This window comes from Saccostrea echinata, unplaced genomic scaffold, assembly GCF_033153115.1.
Source record: "Saccostrea echinata isolate AGI-Se365-2 ecotype Australia unplaced genomic scaffold, CSIRO_AGI_Sech_v1 ptg000030l, whole genome shotgun sequence".
Classification (NCBI taxonomy): Eukaryota; Metazoa; Mollusca; class Bivalvia; order Ostreida; family Ostreidae; genus Saccostrea; species Saccostrea echinata.
The window spans coordinates 23,331,867-23,355,516 of NW_026889779.1; the positions used below are offsets into that span (position 1 = coordinate 23,331,867).

Below are 23,650 nucleotides of genomic sequence, written 5' to 3' on the forward strand. Positions count from 1 at the left end.
TTTTCCCCTGTATATTCCCATACAAAACTTTGGATCCCTATTTCCTGAGGATGCTTACATCTTAATATATCTTCAGGAGACGAAAACGAAAATGTTAAAATTTTACAACGACGACAGACAATGGACAAATTTTGATCAGAAAAGCTGACGTGAGCCCATTTTTGCAATCTCAATTGCAAGGTATTTTGATATCTTTCCATCATACAAACGTTTTTGTAAAGGAACAAAGCCTTGACATTGTGAAAATGCATTCAACCGTGAGCTATAAATTATGCTTTCAAAATGCATTGATTATATCATAGATCGATTATATTTTCACTAAATAATATCCGGGCTCCCAGGCTCATTAAGAAATTTCTTAAATAAATAAATAATCTTCTTAGAAAAGATTTTGTTAGGAAATAGGTTCCTTTTGACCTTGGCCTTATTTTATTTTTCTCTCCAGTTCAAATATGACCTACTGAGGGTATTTATATCCTCTGATGAATTTGATGAAAACCTTAAGCACATATCATAGAGATAAAAGTCGATGTGCTTCCACTGCGAGACTGGCATCGTTGTAGAGGTTATCATTCATCAATGTCGGCAAATGAAGGGACGAATAATTGAACAGATAATTTTCTCTGACTCTTTCTGCAGTGCAATATGATGAAAAAACATTTATTCTTGTTATAAGACGTGCAAATTATGTGACAAATATTAAATGATGAATTTTGTTTCAATGTCAAACAACTAACAATCATGTAAAAGTGCCGAACAAATTACCACCAGTATTTCCAATTATTCATAGTGAATAATGACAACAATAAAAAAGATTCCAAAATAAAATTCATTGATTTACAGCATGGTTCGATTATCTTGTCACTTGATAATATCCGGACTCATTCGGAGATTACGTTTCCCATTGAAAACAGTTTCGTTAGAAATTAGATTCCACGGATATTGTATTTTCTATAGATAGTGGTTCCTGTCTTTAGGGTTGTCGTCGGATTCGGACAGTCCCCTGGAGCTTGTCCGGGCGATGGATTTCTGGTAGCTGTACAATTGTTTTTCTAGGGCATAGTTCTCAGCCTGCAGGGCCATAATCTCTCGCCTAAAAAAGATAAGTAAATCAGTACATGTACATACTGTCATTACATTTATACATGTATCTGTGAGTAATACTGATACATGTATAGTATAAATGAGGTTGACTATTGTTTGAAAGAAGATTCATGCAAATGAAGAAACTAATTACTTCAACTAAAAGTTTAAGGAAGTGGGTTACGTGTCTGCAAGACATGTAAAAACTTGATATATTTGAGAAAAAGAGAAATGGGGAAACAAAAGAATTAAGAAGAAAAGAACTGATCGTACATTAAAGACGATTTGCAATTGATTCCATTATGCATTTTGCCGCTTTAAAAATGTGAACTATGTTATGACCCTAATGATAAAGTTCTTTTCTTGATGTTTGTAGTCGTTAAGTAATTGTAGTCCTAAAGTTTTAACATATCATCCGCCGCACGCATTCTTGAAAGATTAAAAATCATAAAAAAAATGCCACTGATTGATTAGAATACGTGGAAATGATTATAATGGATTGTCAGGGGTATGTCCTGTCAACCATTCAAATACGGGTGCAGAAATCACGAAAAAATGTATCAAATTCACTATCTGCAATTTTTTTCTAAAAGAATAGAGTACTTTTCAAAAGGATAAGGTTTTGATGATACCCGGTTCACTGACCAAGTTCGTTTAATCGCAAATTCGAAATTTTCTGGTTACTGCGCATGAATAACCAACTTAGGCCCCGCCCACTCCAGGTGAAAAACACACGAAGGTGAAGGTCGCGACAAGTGCTTGCAGGACACTGATGACTGCTCGAGTCAAGAATGTTTTTATTTAACGAATACATATTGAGAACTTAGCTTTGGCCTGCTGGCGTTTGAATCACGGATACCATGCATGCAACCTGAGACCAAAACAGAAAAAAAAGTCATATTTATAATGACAATCCTGAAAGTATAACGATGACCCACTTAATTTTTATTCCCCCTCCATGAAATGGTGGGGCGTATATTGTTATCCATAATTGTCATTCCGTCATAGTCCGGAATTGGCTATGCTCTCAAATAATGAGTTGATTATTGGTATACATGTACGTCTTTATATTGATGACTCACAGGAAAAGTTCAAGGTTTCATGTTGATTGACCAATTTTAATAAAGTTACTACCCTTCGACATTGCAAATTCTTATTTTTCACTTTTTATATACATGTATATTTATTTTTTCTTATTTTCCCTGGCTTAGTTTTGCTGCTCAGATAATAAACTGATTTCTGATACGTGTCATTATATTGACGACTTACAAATTGACCAAGTTTCACGTCGATTGATCCATATTCAAGAAAGCCTTCCAAAGACTTTGAAAGTTTATAATTTTTCACTGTTATAAGGACTTGTTTTTTGCTGTGCTTAGCTGATTTTTGGTATATCTCTTTATATTGATGACTTTATCACGTTTAAGTTTAAAGTCACTTGACCCATGTTCATGAAAGTTATTGCCCCTTGACGTTGAAACTTTATATTTTTTCACTGTTTTCTATGCTTTTTTCTTATGGTTGTAGATAAGGCCATATTTAAAATAATGTTTGTTTGCCCTCTCCCGACTCAGGGTAAAAATATTGGGTCGGTAGTTAGGTGTGGAATTTTTTTTCCTAGAAAATTTCAAAATACATATTGTCAGGATGACAACATCCAGGAATAAAAAGAAAAAGAAATGATCGTTTCCTGGAGGTTAAAAAAGTTTTTAGTCGCACCCTGATTTTAGGCAGCCGGTCGGAAGAGGGCAAACAAACATTTTTTTAAAGATGGCCTTATTTGCTTTATATTATTGACGCACGCATCAAGTTTGAGTTACCTGTCGATTGACACATTTTCACAAAAGTTATTGCCCTTAGTTTTTGAGAATTATTAATTATTCACTGTTTTCATTTCTTTATTTTTTTTTACGCAGCTCAAGTATGTTGTAGTATAGACAACTTTTTCAAGACAAGAGGCCCCATCGGCGGCATCGCTCACCTGAGCACACTGGCTAGGAAGAAGCAGAAATCAGTTCAGTATTTTGAAAAGTTTTAAGGGGGGCAAACTTAAATTTACACTAGCTCAGGATGCTTCTTTATCAATATTACTAATCATGGCTTTGCTGTTCTTTAACAGAAAAAATTTAAAGATTTTTTCCCCCATGTATTCTGTGTAAAACTATGATTGGTCATTGTGGTCCCACCCTACCAACCGTAAATTTGAACAAATTTGAATCTACACTACCTGTGGATGCTCCTATAATAATATGACTAATCATGGCTTTGCTGTTCTTGAGCAGCAGATTTTTTCAAGATGATTCCTATATATTCTTATGCAAAACTTTGACCCTCTGTTGTGCCCCAACCCCTGGGGGGTCATGATTTAAATAAACTTGATTCCCATTCCCACCCCCTAGGTTCCCATTGATAGATAAGAACCAGTTGTCTCAGTCTTCTTCAGATTTACTACATCGAGAACGTAAGTACATGTCATGGCCGAAGGAACCGGGGGGGGGGGGCACGGGGGGCCGTGCCCCCCCCCAATAATTTTGCCAATATATAGAATACTATAGAAAACTTAGTTACTATATGCTTGTGCCCCCTCAATAAAAACGGCTGATGACCTTTTTTTTTTTGCTTGTCAAGGAATTTTGGTAGTTGATAGTGCCCCCCCCCCCCCCGACTGAAAATGTTTTGCTGTGCCCCTCCCCCCAACTGAAATTGCTTCCTACGGGCCTGCATGTACTTAAAAAAGATTGCATTGATGTCTAGGGAGAAATTTTTTAAAAATAAAAATTCAAATAATAAGAATATCAACTAGATAAAATCTCGTTGCTCGCAACGAGTAGGTCTTCCGTTAGATTTCTGATAAGATCTTGATTAGGAAATTTTGATTGATAAAAGAAAGTAAAAAATCTTTAAATGAAAAAAAAATATTCATGTCAATTCTTCAAAATATGTTTAGCAACACATTAAAGAGTGAAATCTATCAATTTCAAACAACTTCCAGTCTTTTTCATTCACTTCCGGTATGACCGGAAGTGCTCAAAATGACTTTTAACTCCTCACTGAGTGTGGAGGAATCATCCCTCAAAGTTTCGAGGAAAAATGAGCATTTTTTCGACTACTTCCGGTTTGGAAGAAATCACTTCCGGTGGAAATAATATGATTCGAAACAATCTATTTGCCTCTATTATAAACATTTCAAAAGAAAAAAATTGCATATTTTTAAACTACTTTTTAAACAAAAACAAAACAGGTTTCTCAGATCTACGAGTCACAATCTATCATCCCTGAAAGTTTCAAGACTCAATCTCAAACCGTTTTTGAGAACACTCGCGGACAAAATGCCACTTTAAAAATGGAAATTTGGCTGTAACTCGTGACCGGAAGTGACGACGGCAAAATAAAAAAAAAACGCATAAAGTTCAGATGATTTGCCATCATTGCTTCGCGGATTATAAAGCGTAAACTGACCCAAACCAGGTTATACTCGAATAATTTGGCCAAGAATTAGAGTCATTCCTAAAATATACTGAATATTCAACACCTACACATCTGTTATGTATTCAATTTCATTGAATCTTTTGCTATTAGGATGGAATACCTTAACTTCTTTATTGCTGATTCATCGTCCAACTTTTTCATCTACTTCTGAATGATTGACTTTCTCAAAGCTTTGCCTTAAGGAAGCTCTTAACACTAATGAAAAATTGCTTTTTGGACTTTGAGAAAAATGCATCATATAAAGCTGCTCATATTTAGTGTATCTATTTCATTTTCAACATAGGGTGCCTGCCTTATTTCTCCAGGAAAAATGTTAAAAGATGATGAACTATTTGTAAACAGAAATCACTTTTGTTCACTTACAGTGGAAAAATTAATGGAAATAATAAATTCAATTACTTAATCTTGGTCTAGTACAACGTTAAGAATACTTTTATTCATTACAAATTGCGTCATTAACAGCAGATTATAGTTTATTATATTTTTCTTCTAAGGGCAGATCACTCCATCTAAATAAAACTACCTTACAAATAGAACTCTTTAGTTAAATAATTGCAGTGTTTAGAGCTTCCTTAAATACCCTAAGTCTAGCCCATTTCAAGGGTTGTCAGGTCATTCCACTATTTGAAGTCTTCAATGCGTTTTACTCCGATGTCCCTTAACCATTACACATATATATTCATATGTAAACCTTGACCCACTGTTGTGGCTCCGCCTTACCCCCAGGGGTCATGATTTGAACTTTAATCTACACTACCTGAGGATACTTCTTATGAATATGTCTAATAATGGCTTAGCTGTTCTTGAGAAGAAGATTTTTAAAAGATATTTCCTATATATTCCTATAGTAAACTTTGACCCTTCCACCTGTTGTGGCCCTGCCCTACCCCCAAGGGTCATGAATGGAACTTTAATCTACACTACCTGAGGACACTTCTGTATGAATGTGTCTGGTAATGCCTTAGCTGTTCTTGAGAAGAAGATTTTTAAAGATATTTCCTATATATTCCTATGGTAAACTTTGAACCCCCCCCCCCCCCTGTTGTGGCCCTGTTCCACCCCAGGGGTCATGGTTGGAACAAACTTGAATCTACACTACCTGAGAATACTTCCGTAATAATATGACTAATCATGGCTTTGCTGTTCTTGAGAAGAAGATTTTTTTAAAGACATTTCTTATATATTACTATGGTAAGCTTTGAACCCTCTATTGTGGCCCTGCCCCACCCCCAGGGGTCATGGTTGTAACAAACTTGAATCTATGCTACCTGAGGATACTTCTGTAATAATATGACAAATCATGGCTTTGCTGTTCTTGGGAAGAAGATTTTTTACAGATATTTCTTATATATTCCTATGTAAAACTTTGACCCCCTCTTGTGGCCCCGCCCTACCCACGGGGGTTATGATATAAACAAATTTGAATTTAGAGTATGTATTGAAGCTTTCAAGTAAGTTCCATTTTTTCTTGCTAGTGGTTCTTGAGAAGAAGATTTTTAAACGATGCCACCAAATTTTCACGAATTCTTAATTATCTCCCCTTGAAAGAGGGCGCAGCGCTTCCTGTGAACAAACTTGAATCCCCTTCACCCAAGAATGCTTTGTGGCAAGTTTGGTTGAAATTGGCCCAGTGGTTCCTGAGAAGTAGTCGAAAATGTGAAATGTTGACACACGGACGCCGGACACTCTTTGATCAGAAAAGCTCACTTGAGCCTTCGGCTCAGGTGAGCTAAAAACGAAAAGTCACAATATATTATTTTTTTTGTTTCCACCTTTAATATTTCATCTCCTAAGACTTTCTAAACCGATTTGAAATACGTCCTCTATAATCAAAATCTAAAATTCAATTGGAAACCTTAAATTTGCGAACATTCATTTCGATGACCAAGTACATTTTTTTCAGATTCAAAATATTTGTGATTTCTTTCGTTTAAAGGATGCATACATGTACTTGGTCATTGAAATTAATTTGGTCATTGAAATAAATTACTTTTCGGGAAATTTAAGACTTCTATTCGAATTTTTGATTTTGATTGTAAATCAGGTATTCCAAGTTAGTTAAGGAAGGCATATACGGCTATTTTGACATTTGTTCTATTGAACAAAACCTGTGTATGATAATTAGTTTTTTTCTAATAAACTTGTACAACTTATGTCATTAAAGCGGAGCATTGTCGTTGATTAGTCCACAGCTGTGTTTGTCGACTCCCCCACTTTTGAAACCGAAGGGGGATATAGGTTTCCTCTTCGCCTGTCATGTAATCATTTCAACTTCAGATTGAAAATTAATAAACGACGGAAGTACGGGAAGGTTGTGAAGTATGATCAAGTATTTATAGCAGTATTTTTTCCCACCAAATGAAAGGTTAATTATCAGTTATTCTTTATATTTAAGGAAAAGAAAGAATGCAAAATAAATTATTATTCTTAATAATTTAGAAATTTATATTTATTATGTATGACAGAAATCATTATTAACTGATCAATAAATTCAATTAACTTTTCGAAGAACTATTTTCTTAACAATAGCAATTCCCTGGATATTCTTCTTTGGTTGATTTTCATTTGCATATTTGCAGAACATTCAAAGTGATTCATAATTTAACAAACAGTTGATAACAGTTTGCCAAAAACATGTCCATTACTTCAATAATGCAACGAAAATATGCATTATTTGCCACATTCGATTACGAACAGAACTAGAATAGTTGTTTTTTCAATGCAACAAAAGTAGACAGAATGGAAGAAAAAAAATCTGGAAAAAGTACATGTGATCTCTAAGATTTCTGCTGAATGTAATAACTCTTCTAAACAGAAAAGTTACAATTGATTACGTCTTTGAAGCTGGGATCTTAATTAAGGGTTCTCGATGATTAGAGAGAGTACTCTGAACTAAATTGTTACTTTCTGAAATAACTCTCTTCTCATCACTCAATACAGCAAAGACAATCAAAATGCTAAGTGAAAACAGTAAAAGATATGGCGGGAGTAACCAAATTATCGACATTGTTCGTTTTGCTTTTTCAAAGAAATTAGTTTGCCTTTGGAGCGGTTGATTTTAATGTGAATATCGAAAAAAGGAAAACACGTATTGAAGCTTGCTGTACTCCAGGGGACCAGAAAAACAAACAGTGAAGTGTTATTTATCAAAGTTCCACTTGTTTAATAATTCAAAATTTCTGAATTTGTAACGTTAATTACATAAAGTCCTGGATCGCCATAGTAACGATTCCATATCGTGAGACTCTACCTGTTAGGGACTTTACAAGGAAAGTGTGTCTCTAGTAGAAACTGTATATTCCAAGTACGCAAAATATTGTGGTACATTGTGAACGTTTTTAAATTACTCCCTGTATAAAGCTTGCGTATAAGGTGGACCGGTACCATTATGCATACTTTTATTTTTAAACTGCAGATATTCACTAAATTTTTTTTTATCCTCAAGACTTACTGTTTTTTTACTCTTCTTGGAGCATTTAAAACTTTTAAAATATTCTTTTTTTCTTATTGCATCAAATACAATTACTTTTTATTTCTCCTAAGGTATTCTTGTTATATTGTAACAAAAAAAATTTAAAATAATGTATTTATGTTTTATTTTTAAAAGAAAATAAATTTAAAATAGAGAGAAAAAAAGCTACGGAAAAGGGCTAAAAGAACTGAAATTAAAGTTGGAAAAGCCAAGATTAAATTTGGAATGGAATGACCAACTTTAAAGTTGAAAAAGCCTATTTTACCAGTTGTCCCGTCGATTTCAAATACACATCAATTTGACCACTTCACACGTTGATTTCGAATACACGGATGATTGAAATTTGGATACCACACATCATCTCGATTTCAAATATTAGTATATGTACACATGACACTAAGATACTAGCTATCTAACAATTTACTGCAGTTTTGCATTATGATACCAGTTGTAAGGTGAGTATCAAATGCATACATGTAGGCAAATTTCAAACATACAATTTTATTTTTACTTTGGAGTAATTTCAATTTTTACATTTTTTTGCATGTAAAAATACATGTGTTTTAAAGATAATAAAACCTCCATGTACAAACTGTTTTGAAAATTTCTATAGCATATATTATTAAGCATTCTATGTCCTTAAGTTTTGCATTGAGGTACCACTTCAAACTTTCATGTCAAATAGAGTTAGTAAGTTTAATTTCAATGAAAGAGCAACAATAGACAGTGCATGGGCATGGAATCCATGTAATGTAGATCTATACTGAATCTTCTTAAGGTGTCGCCTATTTTTTTTATTCATCGATATAGTAGACATTGTTTTCATGACCCCATCTTCGTTCAATCATTATACAAGTACTCTAATTTGATATACTAATATGACCTAGGTCTGACCTACAACCTCTCTATAACCCACAATGGACAGCACCTAGGGAATATTAGCATAGAGCTCTCGACTGTTTATATAATGTCATCACAATCGTATACGATTCATCAGAACTAATGATTCAATCCAGATTGTTTTAGACGATAGGTCGATAGGGTCTGTGGAGATGTAGTTTGGAAATGGGGACACCCTAGGTCTAATTACGTCAAATCAAACTTTCAGTATGGGAAATTCTGTTTGAATCACAACATTCTTAAAAAAAGATATATACGTTAATCCCTCATTTCTTAAAAAATCGCTTGTCTTTGCAAAAGTAAAAGAATAAAATCCATGCACCCAAATGGAACAATTAATTTAACAAATTTCACTGCATGTAAAGTAATATGTGGGACTCCTTAATCTAATGAAAGTTCTTTTATTGATTTAGAAATCTATTTTAAGGATATTATTTTCAGGTGGTGCATTAAACAAATTGGAATTACAACGTGGTCTTTAATAACGTGCCAAGAAGCTAATATTAGTGTTACGTGAAAAGGTAATTATCATCGAGAAAAAATTTGCAAATGTATTGTAACCTTCTGGTTGGGACACTTCAACAAACAAGAGTTATCCCAGAAATGTAAACAGAGGTTGCATGTAAAATCAAATATCATTGAAAAACAGCCCTATCTGTTACAGACAACTGTTCTTCAAATTTTTGATAAATGAATATGCATAATTCTCTTTCCCTATAGTGAAGTTACTAGTACTTTCATAAAAGTTTATCTAATTTTGTAATACTTTCGTGTATTGCTTCAAGATCTAGAGGTTCTTTAATTTTGTAATCCTACTGAATGATAGTCTGTTAATTGATTTGAAATGGGTTAAAAATTAAAGAAACGTTATATCTGCAAACTTTACATAAAGAAGGGAGTTAAAAAAAAATAAAAGACTAGATCTGCAAAATCAATATGAATACCCCTTACCCCTCCATTATTCAAGTAAAAATTGCAGATTTAGCGTTTCTTAAATATTTTCAGTGATTGTGTTCGAGTTTCTCCCTTTTCTGCCTGGGATTTGCACGGAGCAGTCTTATTTTCGTGCTAATTATACCAGGTAATTATGACAGTGATTGTCAGTGTATGATGCGACGACCAGAAAGCGAGTAAAAATGCATGTCTGGTATTTCAATTAATAATACACGTCCAGTATACCCTGCTCCTAATCAATAGTGTAAGCATGATCGACTTGACATCGAATCCTGGAAACAGGGCTGGGATTTCTTGAACTTCCGCAGGCTCATCAATCTGTTTTATCTCACGAACATACACGATTTGTGTCGGCAGTGGGACTGATTGAAACATTCACCGAAGATGAATATATTGGTTTATATATCGTGTGATATTCCACGTCTCTAGTTATTCAATCCTCTACATTATGTAACAATCAGCTGCATGTATATCAATATTTTACTTGAAGCTTCATCAATAGCATTTTAGCCCCAGATCTTTATTGCTTCATTACTTACATCATTTGGTGTTTGTGTAATCTGCTTACGTCATCTAGGCTGTGGTAAGTGGGCGTGGTCAAGAGATGAGAATCTATCCAATGGATATGGACCGTCACTTTCTGATCCTCTGCAGAGAGAAACTCGCACCGAGGATCTTGAAGCTGAAACATTAAAAATTAATAACATTGTAAATAAAACTGCCACTCACAGATGGCAAAACGTAGTTAGTTAAAGCTGGAAACATTAAATAGAATTCCTTTTCAGTTGTTTGAACCAAGAAATATGGTCAGGTTTAAGACTTTTGAAGTTCAGTTTTAAAGGATGCTTGTAGATCATAAGAGTAGGTGTCATAAAATTAATATCACTAATAAAGTTACGATAAAATTAGACAGCGTTGTTGCTCCATTGTAGCAAACTTTTATCTTGGTAACGTGAATAAACATTGACCAGCCTTTGTGATTCACATTTTAAAGGCTTTAGTAATGCTAAAGCTTTGTTCAAGCCATAGGGATCATGGTATGAATCATAATGATATGAACACAAATAAAACATATTTTAAATTTGTCCAGCAGTAAAAAAAAAACTTGAATATTTTAAATTTGTCCAGCAGTAAAAAAAAAAAAAAGAAGAAAATGAAGACTTTAAATTGTCCAACAGTAAATTTGTTGTTCTGGAGATTTGTTGTTCTGGAGAAGACAGAAAAGGGTCGTCTTGTTCAATGAAACCTAGATGACAAAATTACTACCCAATACCGTAATATTTTCACAATTTTTTAATCATCCTATGTTTTAAAAGATGGATACGCTCTGCCAAAATGTCTAAAATTTGGAGAAAAAGAAGAAAAAAAAGAACGTGGAATGTTTCTTCAATGGGCCAAGTATTTGAGTAAACAAAACTTTATTTTGAAAAAAAAAACGAGCTGTTAGTATTGCTGCTTAATTGTACAAGAAATCATGACTGAGAATAATTTATTGCTGGCTGTAGTCTCTAGGGAATCTACTACTTCATATGTAAGCCAGAAATCAACAGCTATGCTCAGGCAATTGTGCAATAGCAAGTTTGAAGAAACTTTGTAATAATACGTGCCATGTCTCTTATAATATAAGAGTTAAAGTAACTACAGGGAATGGCTCTTAAAATAGGTCTAGATTTAACCAATTATCAAAATTTGAATTTATTTGAGTTTATTCCAAACTAGGAATTAAACAGCAGCGGTTAAATTCAAACACAATTGTTGTATTATGTTTAAACAACTAGGCATATTCAGGTGAAGATGTTTCCATATATGACAAATCATGGTTTTGCTGTTCAGCACTAGGAGATTTTTAAAGATTTTCCCTGTATATTCCTATGTAAAACTTTAATCACCATTTATGGCCCCGCCCTTGCCCCGGGGTCATGGTTTGAACAAACTTGAATGTTTACTATGTTATGAAGCTTACACATAAATATAATTTTTTTCTGGCCCAGTAGTCATTGAGAAGATTTGTAGAAGATACCATTAAATTTTCGCTAATTTCCAATCATCTCCCCTTGCAAGAGGCATGATCCTTCTTTTAAAGAAACTTAAATCCCCCTTCACCCAAGGATGCTTTGTAGCAATTTTGGTTGAAATTGGCTCAGTGGTTCTAGAGTAGAAGTCGAAAATTGTGAAAAGTTTTCAGACGACACACGACGGACGGTTGCTGTATACGTACCTTCGATCAGAAAAGCTCATGAGAGCCTTCGACACAGGTGGGTTAACTAGGTTTGTTGATATCATATACAACTTCTTTTTCAATAAAAATGGAACTCAGAATTTTTCGTATCTTGTAATTAGTTATCTACAAAATTATACTTTGTATGTTAAAAATCACCCTGATTTTTCACGTAGGTACTCTGTGGTTGATATTCAACTCGGATAAATCGACGACGTTTTATAAATTAACAATAGTTACTATCATTCAAATGTCAACTCGACATATCCCAATGAATTCGAAATAAAAGACACTCAGAGTCTGCCATATCTCTATCATATCTGGATGTTTTACTGACAACAGACGATAATAATCTAACTAATAATGCTCTTGCTAGCAAATCCAAACTGTCATTGGGTCGTATTTTGACTGATATATTTCATCGGATCCCTGGTCGACAGGGATTCGTACACCTCCTAGATCCAACCTTTAGAATTTCTAGGGGGATGTTTTTTATGCCTTGTTCTGTTCACAGATTTGTATTGTTTGTAGTTTTGTGATCTGGGATAGATCAGTTCGTTATATTCACCTATTTCAAGAGATTCATTGTGTGACACACTGGATGAATTTATTTTTCCCATCGTCATCCTCCCCTATTTATTTCTAATAGTTATAATATTTTACTACTAAAATGATGTTTATGGTATTAATGTCTTCCAACTAATTTGTTCTGAGAACGATCAATATTTAAACCGAGGCAAGCTGTTGACAAATGAGTTGATGTAGCAGGACTTTCAACAGTCTCGTTTTAAGTCAGCATTTCGCAAATTCTATGGTGGTTATGACGCCCTTGTTTCAAATACAGCCTATCATGAGGTTGAATTTTTACATTTCTTTCATTCAAATTCTTATGCCATTGTTTTATTATACTAATTTTGACTACTTAATACTGTGTTTACATAATCAAGACGGGAGGTTCATCGCGAGCGATACTAGTCGAAAGGAGATGCTTACTCCTCATAGGCACCTGACCCCACCTCTGGTGTTTCCAGTGTTGTATGTTTTTTCCTGTTCATGATTCGTGTTGATTACAGAGCTTCTTAGATTGGTCACTTCTTTTTTCTTCGTCTTTTCATATCGAACAAATACTTGAATGTTAATTTAACCTCTTCAACGTTTAGTTATGGAGTTTTTATTTAGTTCTAAGATATAGAAGCTTACCGTATTATATTATTGTAGTAAGAGACACAGGCATATTAAAGTGAAATAGTCATATACTAAATGCAAGATTACGTGAATTTATTCCTTCAAAAGATTCTTATCCGGACAAGTTCTATATGAAGACACTACGTGAAAGAAATGCACGAATAAGAATTAAGGGTAAAACAATATGTCTCTCTCGACGAAAGAAAGGACATGATTGCCTGAAAGAGTGCAATTGATGCACATAACAAGGACTTCTCGCAGATTAAAACACGCGCCGCATTGGCTTAAACGCGATGAGATTCGACATACGGATCATTTCCCATAATGGGAAAGCAAATTGAATGTTGTAAGAACAAAAGTTTTAGGACCCATGGGTCTTATTACTCATTATACTAAATACGTAGAAATCGGATGCTTAATTCGGGGATAATAGACGGGAGATGTTGTCTCAAATTACCTCCTTACATCCGGGCCCGCCGGGGAGCTGTTATAGTAACGGACGTTGTCACTTGGCAAATAACTTGTTAGCTTTACTGTAAACGGCATAGAGAATACGGAAGACAGGACCTTCAACAATCACAGATTTTGGGCCATTTCCAAAAATCTTTTCTCACTTGTCAAAATAATGCTCAAAATGCAACTATCCCTTCAAAACAATAACCTCTATATAAAATTTATTAAAAGATAAAAAATACTTGCAAACAATCAGTCTCATTAAACTGGAATTAGCTTTCTTTCAGACAATCCGCCGAAAGATGGCTGAAATATTGCCAACTCAGCGCTAAACAGTAATCAATCAATCAATCAGTCAGTTAATGAGACAAATAATTATAATTTAAAATTATAAATTTTGTTGCATGCAAAGGATAAGCAATTTGTTACTGTTCAATCCTATGCTTTATTATAGTTAGTCCAATTCAGACAACAAATATTACGAAAGCTTTAGTTTTCTGTATTTTCTATTACTACAGCTTTAGTTATCCGTGTTTTACGGGACTAAAATTGGCAGTGGCACAAGATGACGGATTTCTACAAAGTCTTTTAACATTTTATCTCAGAGTTTTTAAAACAGTTACAGAATAGCATTCCTTCCATAAATCATCGAAGTTTTTTCCTTGAAATTTTGAAAGCTAATACGGTTTCATTTCTCTCCTTTTATGAACAATTAGCGCCTGCTCATCCTGCAGACAATCGTCGATCCCCCATTATAACCACGCATGAGAACTGCGCATTGTTCAGATCGATTTTATGCAAACCCAAAAGCATCTTCATATTTGACGATATCCAAAAACTAGTTGAAAAGACGCAAGAAATAAAAAAAAATACTTGTTTTAAAATGAAGTCTTTCCACCTTTAAAATACCAGATATGTTAACCTCGTGATCGTATTACATAAACCTAGGAGTCAACGTCTTTAGGGAGCTTGAAGTTTGAGTAAACTTTCTGGTCTATACTTATACCACTGTCCACGTTGTATATCTATGGGAAGTAAGGATTCATGTCTAATAACCATTATTTGGAAACATCAACAAAAGCATTATCATGACACCCATTTTGTACGCATTTTCCTGAGATATGTACACTCGCTCACTTTCAACTTTTTAGTTTAAGACTTTAAGCAACTTAATTGGCTTTTGGCACTTTTTTGTATGAATAAACCCTTATTCCTCTGATTTTTTTCAGCCAAAAATACAAGCACTACTCATTATTGAAATGAATTTTTATCACTGGCTGTGAGGAGATTTATTAATGTAATACATGTGTATTGTATTTCAAAACACAATTTTTAAACTGGATTTTAAGCTCGAGTTTTTTTTCTGGGTTTGATTGAAATCACTGTCTCGCAGGCAGTGGCCTAGTGTACATTTTAGTCTCATTCGTTCGAGTCATTCGAGTGTCTATCTCTCTCTATTCTTAAATATGTATAATAGATTCTGGGAATGAACATACTTGCTGAAGTCGGGAGTAGAGCAAACATGGACCTCTAAAAAACATCAGAGGTGGGATCAGGTGCCATGGAGGAGTGAGCATCCCCTGCCGACCGGTCACATTCGCCATGTGCACCTTGTCATGATCGGGAAAAACGGAAACAATCTGTAGACAATTCAGTGTGTAAATAATGACCAAACAATAAGTATGAAAAACGTCAGTCAGCATTTGACTTAATGATTGTTGTGACTTGATGATAGGTTGTATTTGCTGACAAGGTCATTATGTCGACCATAAAACTTGCGAAATGATGACTTCAAACGAGACTGTTGATATCCTTGTTTCATCAACTTGTTTGCCAATAGCTTGTCTCGTTTTAGAAATTGTTCACAATTAGAGCATGCTCTTGCATATCGAATTAATTGGAAGACAAAAACCCCATATGCAGGTGATAAGGCTAATTGCTACATAAGTAACGGAAGTTGACGATTGAAAAATTAAAGTCATCATGTTTATCATAAAGCTTTGTTGTTAGATTACCATTAATGTCTTTTTCTAATAAAATATCCAAATATGAAACATGTGTCAGACTCTATGGTATCTTTTATTTCAAGCTCACTGTGATATATCGAGTCAACATATAAATGGAAGTAACTATTGTTAATTGATAATACGTTGTTAGATTACCATTAACGTCTTTTTCTAATAAAATATCCAAATATGAAACAGATGTGCCAGACTCTGTGATATCTTTCTTTCAGGCCCACTGTGATATATCGAGTCAACATATGAATGGAAGTAACTATTGTTAACTGATAATGCCGAGTTGAAGGCCACAGCAAGTGTTTTCTTCTTCTCATGTAGAAGTTTTCGAATACATTCTGCTTCATATGAATACAAAAATACGTCTGAGAGTACTTGTGTGCACAGTCAGAATGCTTTTAAACAAAATAATTTTGCAAGTGACCAATGACAAGGTAAGTATATTTACGAGTTCTATTTTTATTGCAAAAGAAGCTGTCTATGATGTCAAAAATCCTGGACTTTTATTTCTCGTGGGGAATGGTCATATAAAGTGTTGAAAAGTCGTACGTTTTGATGTTATTGATTTTGTTAAAATTTTGTGATTTCAAATTTTTAAAAAGTTCCTTTAAGTTCTTAAATGACTATGATTTACACTACTTCTCGAATATACTGTAGTACAGTACTCCCGAAGTTTCTCCTTCACTGCTGTTAATATTTTAGTGAGGAGTAAAGAAAGAGGCTCGGTAGAAGATTTACTGGAACCCGCTATGTATCTCTGTTTTAAAGGATTTTTACTGAGTTTCGAAATCCAGTACAGGTATTGTAATTCAGATTCATTTTGATTGTTGGAAATATTAAAAATATTTACAACTGAAATATGGTTTTAAAGAATTTCCTCCTTAGAAAGGGAGCTTTGGGTATAAGTTGTTTTACCACTTGCAGAATTTAATCCCAGTTCCTCTATAATGAACCTTACAAACAAAGACAATGTTGTTACCTGCTTTGGCAGCGGGGACCAGTACATACTGATCGTGTAATCCATCTAAATCATGATTCACTTCTCCATTCAAAAAAGATAAATTGTTTTCATATTGCCCCTCAATCGCTTAATGCATGAATAAGGGACCATGAGTTAAAACACTTGGAGCTGAGTGTACAATCGCAATCGGTATTACTTAATCAATTAAAGTATTTACATCCGTTAAAGACAAAATACGAAATTATGGTACCATAATACAACACTAGAAAGGCAAAGTATACAGTCGGATCCTCGAGGATATTCGGGATGAACTGTCCCGCTTTTCCATGGACCAAATCGGTGAATACAAAATGATGATAGTGACATATAATTTGAATATAGGATAATACATATATTATGGAATGTCACTAAATTTTTATATTCACACATGGAATAAACCTACGAAAATTTCGTAACACTTCTTTAACGTAAAAAGTTTAAAAATAATAATTAAATTTTAATATACATATCTCGGTTTACATTCCCCGATCATTTCATTCAAAAAGAATATGTATAATTGCTGCCTTTTTACGAACCTACCTCTCTAACCGGGATATTTGTGTGCATTTTGAATCCTTCGTCTAGGTCTTCTTGTACATAATAGCGGCTGAACGGACCGTTACTAGCTTTGATTGTAGGACGGTCAACGTCAATAGATATCACCGCCAAGTCAAAGCTGACAAGCCGGGTGCATTTTCTGGGAACATGTGACACGTCGGTATAGTAGAGTTTGAAGGCCAGATATTTTCCCGAGATGTCAGATTCTAACATCCAGGCCTGCTTATCCCTATCGTACATGTGGACCCGATTGCGGTTCTTGTTTAATACTGGAAGTGCTGCTTCGCTGATAGATACAACAGAAAACATGTTCACACGGACGCGAACCGTAGAGCGGCCCCTGGATAGTATATGTATAGTGGATCCTATAATGTAAGGTTCACCGTTCCCACTTCCGTCCAGCCACTGTTCTATGTTACCTGACTCAAATGCCTGATTTTCACCAATTCTAATGTCATACTGAACCCGACATAAATGGTCAAAGTTAGTGTGCCTGTGAAGTTGAACTGCTACATTTCCCTCCGTGTCTTGGGTGGGTGTGTTCGGATAAAGTGAAATACTCCAATCAAATAATCCAAAACTGAAATAAGGCGTTTCAAGTTTAATGTTACTTGCGTATCGTGCCTGGTAGTCTTTTGGAATTCTGACGAAGCATTCCATCGCTGTAGTTACGTGTCTCAGTTCCAGCTCCACAAGGAAATCTCCAGTTTGTTGTATAAATGTCCTTGTCACTAGGTCCTCTAACGATATAAAAGTTTGGCGCCCTCTGGTGTCGCATTCCTTGGTAAACTCGGACCCTTTTTCGATGAAGGTTTCGTTTTTGGTGAAATGCTCGGTGTTTACCATGGTAAAAGCATAGTCAACTTTGCATACCACGTGAACAGACGCTGTTTGGAGCCGCAGAAACGCACCCAAGTGCCGCTCACTCTTCACAAAACTTGCAGTCCATTTTTGATAGCCATAGATAAAGTCTTTCGAAAAAGAAGAGGGAGCATTCTCTTTAATTAGCTTTGCTGGGAGCTGAAAAGTGAAGACTTCTGTATTGAATCTGTCGGGCAGTTTCACTATTCGGAATAACTTTGCCATTATCTGTAAAATTGAAAAATAATTGTCAGATTGGATTGTCTTTTAGAAATACATACTAAAAGAAGTTAAAAAGCTGTATGCGAACAATATGTTTTTCCATTTTCACTAAATCGGAAGTGATAAAAGAATTAGAAAGACTATATAAACAATACGTTATGGTTCACGCTTTGTTTGTAAGGTTCATCTCACAACTGTATATTAGAAGAACATGGTTTTAATTCTTCATCTGGAAATCAGCTTATCCTCAAAGTCACCTCGTCAGGATGAAATTCTTCAAAATCACATTTCAGTCTTTTAAACTTTTTAACATTCCAGTCAACAAAAATGAATTTGATCTGCCCTACCTTAAATTTTAATTGCTGTGAAGGGGAAACTTCACAGAGATATTCAAGAAGCGATGTAAATAAAATTTGGATTTTCAAAAACTCAAAAGAACTTCTAGAAAATTTAAAATAAAAAAAAAAACTTTTCAGAAGCCAGCAACATCAAAACCTATGCCTTTTCGAAACTTTATACAACCATTCCTCACGATAAATTAAAACCTAGACTCTGATATCATAGACAAATGCTTTTTCAATAAAAATAGAACTCGGAAATTTTTTTATCTTGTGATTGGTCATATACAAAATTACTTTGTATAAAATCACTCTGATTCTACACATAAGTAATCTGAGGTTGAGACTTAAATTCCTTATTGACAATATCTATGTACTCTTTGAAAACCTGGTCTTCCAACAATTTGTTGGAATTCCCATGAGCCCTAATCAGCTCCTTTATTAGCCGACCTGTTTTTATATTCCGATGAAGCAGAATTTATTCAAAGAACTTTTACATGAGAAGAAGAAAACATTTGCTGTGGACTTCAACAGTTATTTCCATTCATTTGTCGACTCGATATACCCAGTGAACTCGAAATAAAGGACATCAAAAAATATACCACATCTGTTCCATATTTTGATGTTTTACTGACTATAGACGATAAGAGCCAATTAATAACTAAACAGTACCACAATCGAGGCTACTTTAGCTTTTTTATCGCCAACTTTCCTTATTTATGTAGTAATATTCCAATAATTCTTGCATTTAGTGTTTATGTTTCCCAACTTTCTCAATACTCAAGAGGATGCTCTGAAAACAATCAATTTTTAAACCAAGCTAGGACAGGCTACTTACAAATAAGTTGATCCTATAGGGATTTCATCAACCTTGTTGAAAGTTAGCTTTTTAAAAATTCTATGGTCGTTAGCAAATACAACCTATCCATTGGTCGTATTTTGACTGAAACATCTCATACCAATTTATAGGCCTTTGTTTTAATATTCACTTTCACAACGGAATATTCCATCTCCTTCATTAATACATGGGCCTCACGGTGGCTGTGACCGGTCAATAGGGGATGCTTACAACTCTTAAGCACCTGATCCCACCTCTTGGATTTCAGGGGTGAGTGTTTTATGCCCTGTTCGCAGATTTATATCGTTTGTAGGATTGTTGAGATCGATAACTGTTCGTTATCTTCATCTTTTTCAATTTAACATTTTAGGCAGTAAAATTCCTTAAATATTAGAGTTTAATCGTTTCTTCCTATTACTTATCTTCCACTGATAGACAAAAATGAAAGGCCATTGAACCTATTTAAACTTCTGACGTTACACATTTCTCATAAGGCACTCTCCTTTTGTCTTGATGTTACGAGGATAAAGAGGGTGTTGCAGTTCTTTTGTTATTTTCCCTAAAGTTGTAACAGATTAAAAGAAAAATTTTAAGTGACAGAAAACGGTCTTAAATTTTTTCAGATACAACGGTATATACAGTAAAATGTAGAACAATATTTAGAAACTGCATATCGACTTCCAATCTGCCAAATGAGGTGTAAATTAGTCACATAGCAAAATATAAGTTTTTCAAATAGGGAATCCCCGCTGTTCTGAAAAATTGCCTCCTTGAAACAGAATGAATTTGATATACGCATATAGAGACAGGAATTTTCTTCAAAACTACCATTTCCGATTTTTGTTTCAAAGAGGCATATTTTTGAAAATCACAAAAATCGAATAAAAATTATTATCCATCCGAAATGCAAAATGTGCACATAAAATAGCCCAATATTCTTCGCTGTCGGAGCTGGTCTAGTGGTATAACGTATGGACTCTGTGTAAAGATTCTTTTACCTGAGAATGGGTTCGAATCCTGGACTGGCTGGTACATATTTTTTTTTTCTTATATAATGGAAGTACAAAGTAACATCTCTCTTTAGAGATTCAATATTTAATTATTAAGTGGCGATGTCTTAAAAAAATAAAGTACTATCATTTAAAATTTTTTTTATATATGCATTTCGTTTCATTATTGTTCTGTTAACTAGTGGTTCAGATTTGACTTGAAACAACTAAAATGAAATGACTAAATGGAATTTCTTGGATATTGCATCAACAGCGTGATTATTGGATACATTTTCATATATTGAAAAATATTAATACGCTGTCTACAGTACATCTTTCAAAATGATGTGCGAGGTGCACTTGCCATTAATTGTGCTTTTTATCGTTCTAACTTTTCTCGTGAAAGATGGCGACAGTGACCATAGATGTGGAAAAAAGACTTACTCAGGTCGCCAGTCTATGTTAGGAAAAAAAAATTGCATGAAATAAACGTAAATTGTGAAATGTTTTGTTATAACAAGCTGGACATACCCGTCGTATAAATAAAGTCATCTACGTCGTATTATCTATATTTAGAGATAACTCTTCATGCGTCGTGGGTATTTAAATGTCCTTCTCGATATGGGGAATAATCACGAGTTCCTGCAACAGCCTCTTTATATTCTTTTAAGAAGAGAAAGGGAATAAAGCAACAGCCGCAACCAAAAACAATTTTTGCGAAAAGTGTGACATATTGCACTTCTTTAAGCATTAAAGAAACAAAATACGCTTCATTTTAACGTTGGGAAATCTCTCGTTAAAAGCATTCAGAATACTCCCTTAGAGACTATATGTTGTTGAAAAATTGAAGCCATGAATACCAAGATTAGCTTGAAAAATGAAAATGATGCGTATTCTCCTACAGCATTAAAATTTAATTTTGTCTTTTATCTGAAGTTTTTTGTTGCTATTTTCCAATAATTTCTATAATGAAAATTTATATCATCTTTACCCACATCAACAAAATGAACGTTTAAAGATAGAAACTAGTCAGATGCCCCATGATCCTCATATATGATGCCCAGTACAGATTCAATTCTCATCGAATCTCATGCTCGTTAATGTGCTGTAGTGTTACAATTAATAGAGCCTTTAATTGAGCCTCAATTGATCAGGACAACAATGAATTAAAACATTTATGTTCATTGGAACATCATATTATTAATTTGTATGCATCATCAGGATCAATGATGTCGATTTACGCTTGAATACGAGTTAGGTAGGGCCTAGCTCGAGTTCTTCCTAATCAATAGGTGTTGTTTTAATCCTAAGGTCCCTTTGGAACCATTGATATCAGGGAATGCACCATGGACGGTGGATAATTTCTAGTTTGTGCAGAGCTGTCCGTGTTGGGCATTACCATGTCTGGAATATCAATTTTAGGATTCCAAGAAGAAACGTCTGACACAGAACAGATATCTCATGATATTTGTTGTTCTTTATAATCTCAAAAGTGAAATCGGTAACAAACATGTTCTTTGTGGTCTCAAACAGTGAGATCGGTAAAACCTTTTTGCAGGATAACGTATGCAAACAGAGGAGACTGATAAAAAAAATAGTAGGCTAAATAAACAAAATACAACAAAATTGCAATTTTTACGCTTAAATGCGTAATAAAGTTTGATATTTCTATTCATATTTTCTCTCATTTAATCTTTATCATTTCTGATTTATGTAACACTATAAGAATAAACAGAAAAAGCTTTAGTAGCACTATTCAAATGTATAATTAAAGTGCCATCTTTTTATGTGTTCAGAGTATTATGTACCAACATGCAAAATCCAAAGGTTAATTGTGAGCAGATTTAGCACGTGATACACAGCATTAGTTGTCCCATTATTTTTTTTCCAGGAATGAATGTCGAATTTAATTTTCAATTGTTTTGAAATTGATGCCAAAAATCCATATCTTTAATAAAATTTTGTGATTCCCAAAGGGATAAAATTTGAATTCAGGATGAAAGAAGTATAGAGTTTTCAAAATAATAAAATAAATTTAAAATGTCCCACAGTTAAGCATATCTGATTTTACTTTGATACTGTCTGATTACAAAGATTTTTCATCGTTAAACTTTTGCAGTTCAAGAACAGTTTTGCTTTCTTTGTAATGTGTGTATTCCATTTTTGTAATATTTAAACTTAGAATATTTAACTCAGTATGTTCTTACAAACAACAGTGTATGGAGTTAGAAGATACGAGAGAGAGAGAGAGAGAGAGAGAGAGAGAGAGAGAGAGAGAGAGAGAGAAAGAGAGAGAGAGCGCATACGTTTGATAAACTTAAATTTATTCTAAGATGAAGCGCCTGATACCTACTGTTGTGTTTCGTTGCAGATGACTGTATGAGCAGTTCGTTGGTACAAGGCTTTATTTGATTTTCAATTAAATTCACTATAATATTTAAACTCTTCTTTTATCCATGAATCGCACATCAGGTTCATCCTGCAATATATCGAAACTGACAGAAGAAATCGACATTCTTAAAAGTCAGTCGTAACACATACAACAGCAAAGAATTCTTCAAAAGAGGTGATTGCAAACAATGGAAAATTAGTAAAAACTTTCAAAAGCTTTCAGGAATCTCTCAAGTATGATCCCACTGTACTCCGATCAATTCCTCTACTCACTGCATTTATATACAGTCTAATATCGATTAGAAAGTCGATATATCCCGCATAATCTACTGGGGGAAATTTTTGAAGCTATCAACTGTTTAATTATTAACCAAACGGCTTAAAGTCAACACACACTTGACTTTAAGTATCATCAATTGAGAATATATAAGAAAAAAATAAACATATCTATACCTTACTCTGTGATCTATAAAACGTGTCAATATATAGAATTATGTGATACTGATGTATAAAACTAAGTATACTCTGAAATAGTAATTACAGCCATGGGACACTCTATGTCTTCATAGGAGAATACGAGGACAGATTAACCGGTAATACAGACAAAAGCGTATTTATTGTCAATATGCCAGTGTCTTTCTCACAAGGAGTAATCGAGGGGAGTGAGAGGCTGTCAAGGGC

General features: G+C 34.2%; 1 protein-coding gene across 1 annotated transcript; it reads right to left on the bottom strand.

Moving 5' to 3' along the window:
- Nucleotides 1-673: 673 nt before the first annotated feature.
- On the bottom strand, nt 674-23,127 carry LOC133196572 (uncharacterized). The gene is made up of 4 exons (XM_061332440.1): nt 22,932-23,127; nt 17,313-18,419; nt 10,438-10,580; nt 674-1,093 (listed from the first exon to the last, which is right to left on the bottom strand). The coding sequence occupies exons 2-4, from the start codon at nt 18,414-18,416 to the stop codon at nt 952-954; spliced, it is 1,389 nt and encodes a 462-aa protein (XP_061188424.1). The 5' UTR covers nt 18,417-18,419; nt 22,932-23,127; the 3' UTR covers nt 674-951.
- Between the last annotated feature and the right edge of the window lie 523 nt (nt 23,128-23,650).